Below are 2,500 nucleotides of genomic sequence, written 5' to 3'. Positions count from 1 at the left end.
AAAAAAGTAATAAGAGAGGCACACAGACCAATCAATCGTATCGGTCGTATTCTTGAATTTGGAATGAAAAGAGGAGTAATGCTTCCTAGCACGGGACATAGAATAGGACCACTTAGATCAGAATAGCATTCACAGAAATGTTCTAACATAGAGTAGAATCGAAGATTGAAGAGATTAGTTGACAACAGTAAAAAGACGGGCGCCTAATTCCAATACAATAGGGGTCTATCAGTGCAAGTCAGCTGAAGACCGTGATTGATGAGTGGGTAGGTGGCTTAGGTCCACCTCTCGCCCAGTGGGAAGTAATGAGGCTAGTCTCCCCCCTGAATGAAGAAGTAGTGGGCCCCCTTCCCTTCGGCCCTTTATTTAGATTCTTTCTATTTTTGAATTCTTTATCCAATTTCTAAAAAAATCTCTCTGGCAAAAGGCAATTCGTCTCCTTCGGACCCTTGCCTTTTTTCAGGTAGCTTTCTTACGCCTATTCAGCTAGTGGGGCATTGGTCATAACCGAAATTCGTCGAAGAAAGAAAAAAGAAAGAAGAGGATTTGTTGTTAGCTCGCTCATAGGTGAGGAAGAAAGGGAAGTTTTGTCTTTCTCCAAATAAGAGAACAAAGAAACCACTCAAAAATGAAAGTTAGATAAAGAAGTTTCAGTAAGAACTAGCACTAGACTTCTTCCCCCCTTTTTACTTTTCCTCTCTCTTTTTTTTGTTTGTGCTTTCCACCCGGGCTTTTCATTCTGTTTTATAGAGAGACCCGAGGAAAAATGGAAGAATTTATATAGATATGGAAAGGTGAGGAACTTTACCCGGCATACGAAAAAAAAATCCAGGATGACGGCTTTCAAAAGACGGGGGAGGGGGAGGCTCTCGAAACCAAACGAGACTAGAAGGAACATGGGAATTAGCACCATTCCTATGAGTGCTTTTGCCTCGAAGAGCCAACAAAGGGGCAGCCCTCTCTCTCTATCTTGGTCTCGGTTTAGCATCATCATATATCGATCTGGAGAAAATTTGGATTGGTTGTAGTGCGGATTAAGGAGCTGCTCCTCCATGCTGTGGCTGTGGAGGTGGGGGCTGCCGCCTCCCTTTCCCTTGGTTTTTTGGGGAAGTATCCCCATTTTTTTTACGGGCCTGCCGAATCCTGAAAAATGGGTTCTTGGGGAAGCGTGCTAGGGGAGGGTAGGGGCTGTCGCCGCCTGATAGAGGCAGAAGCCGGGCCACCGGAGCTATCTAGTCGAGTGTGTCGATTGAAAGAGGAGGGGAGACAACTCAAATGCCAGCGCAAAAATAGAAAGAGTCGTGCCGTTCAAAGTTGAATTCTTCTAAGATCCATTGCTCGATTTTGCATGCTCTGTTCCCAAAATGCATAGAGACTTGCGAGGGCAGATCCGAGTTGGTTGGTTCGAAAAGTCATGATATGATGGGAGAGGCAGGCTAAGTTAAATAAAATAATATACTGGTGCTACTATAGAATCTTATGAATCGCGCGCGGCACACTTTCTATATCTCCTCTGTCTACAAGGTGAACAGTTTAGCTTACAGCACAGCGTGTTCGCCACCACACTGGCTGGCTGGTGCATTGACCTTACCGTAAGAGGGCCGGCCGAGAGGTATGACCCTTCGATTAGAATAGAACGCCCCATATCTCGTAACACGCTCCGTGTGGCATTTCCTTTTATAAAGTCCGTATAACTTCTAACCAAAAGATTCATTCTTTATGAATCAAGTACCATTCAAAGAGTGCATTGCCTCTTTATTAATGAAGAAGAGAAGGGCTTTGTATAGACACCCTTGAGCCATGTTATGTTCGTCGCCCTAGGCTCACCATTATTTCATTTCATTCTATTTATTGGTTCTAGCTCCAAAGAACATATACATGGAGCTATGTCGACTTACGTACGTCTCGTTGACACCAAACGATTAGGTATACCACGCCACGTATCGTCCCCTCGAGGAGAGAAAAAAAAAAAGAAAAGATATAGTGATCGTGCCGTAAGACCTTGTTCGTTTCTACTTGACGTTATTTTCCTCGGTTTTTTTTACATTAAAAACCATAAGGTGCTAGCTTACTTAGCGCTTGCGCTAAGGACAGAGTCAAACTTGGATTTGAAAAAAAACTCCCTTATTAGCCGGAGTACGCATGTTGCTCCTTGATCTTTAGTAAAGGCGGATTAAGCCAAAAACATTTTTTTTTCAGAAAAGTCTCAACGTCCTCGTTGAGAGTCGCTCTGCGAGACGTCCAGTAGTCTCTGACTTGGTCTTCGAATCGTAAGTTTCAGCCCGTTCCCAGCTTGCCTCGCTTTCAGGTTGGCTCTTCTACTTGACTAAGTAGTATTCCACTCGCGCAGTGGGTGTATGGGCTAGCGCATGGTGCGGTCAGCTATGATATACTCAACTTCTTCTTTAGTAGGTTCACCTACAACATCTGGTGGTGCCCGTGAGGGCACGTTCCTCTCTGGGTCGGTCTGGTCTAATCGAAGTCAACTGACTCACATGGA

At 44.5% G+C, this 2,500-nt stretch overlaps 1 protein-coding gene across 1 annotated transcript in view; it reads right to left on the bottom strand.

The window, feature by feature from the left end:
* nad4 (NADH dehydrogenase subunit 4) overlaps positions 1–149 on the bottom strand; it is an 8,975-nt gene extending 8,826 nt beyond the window's left edge. The window contains exon 1 of the mRNA in view: positions 1–149. This exon is cut by the window's left edge and continues 312 nt beyond it. Within this exon, the coding sequence (YP_009709919.1) occupies positions 1–149 (149 nt within the window).
* Positions 150–2,500: the final 2,351 nt, after the last annotated feature.

The sequence above is a fragment of the mitochondrial genome of Manihot esculenta (assembly GCF_001659605.2).
Source record: "Manihot esculenta mitochondrion, complete genome".
Taxonomy (NCBI): Eukaryota; Viridiplantae; Streptophyta; class Magnoliopsida; order Malpighiales; family Euphorbiaceae; genus Manihot; species Manihot esculenta.
Note: the sequence above shows the minus strand (reverse complement) of the source record. Positions and strands in the feature narration are given on the sequence as shown.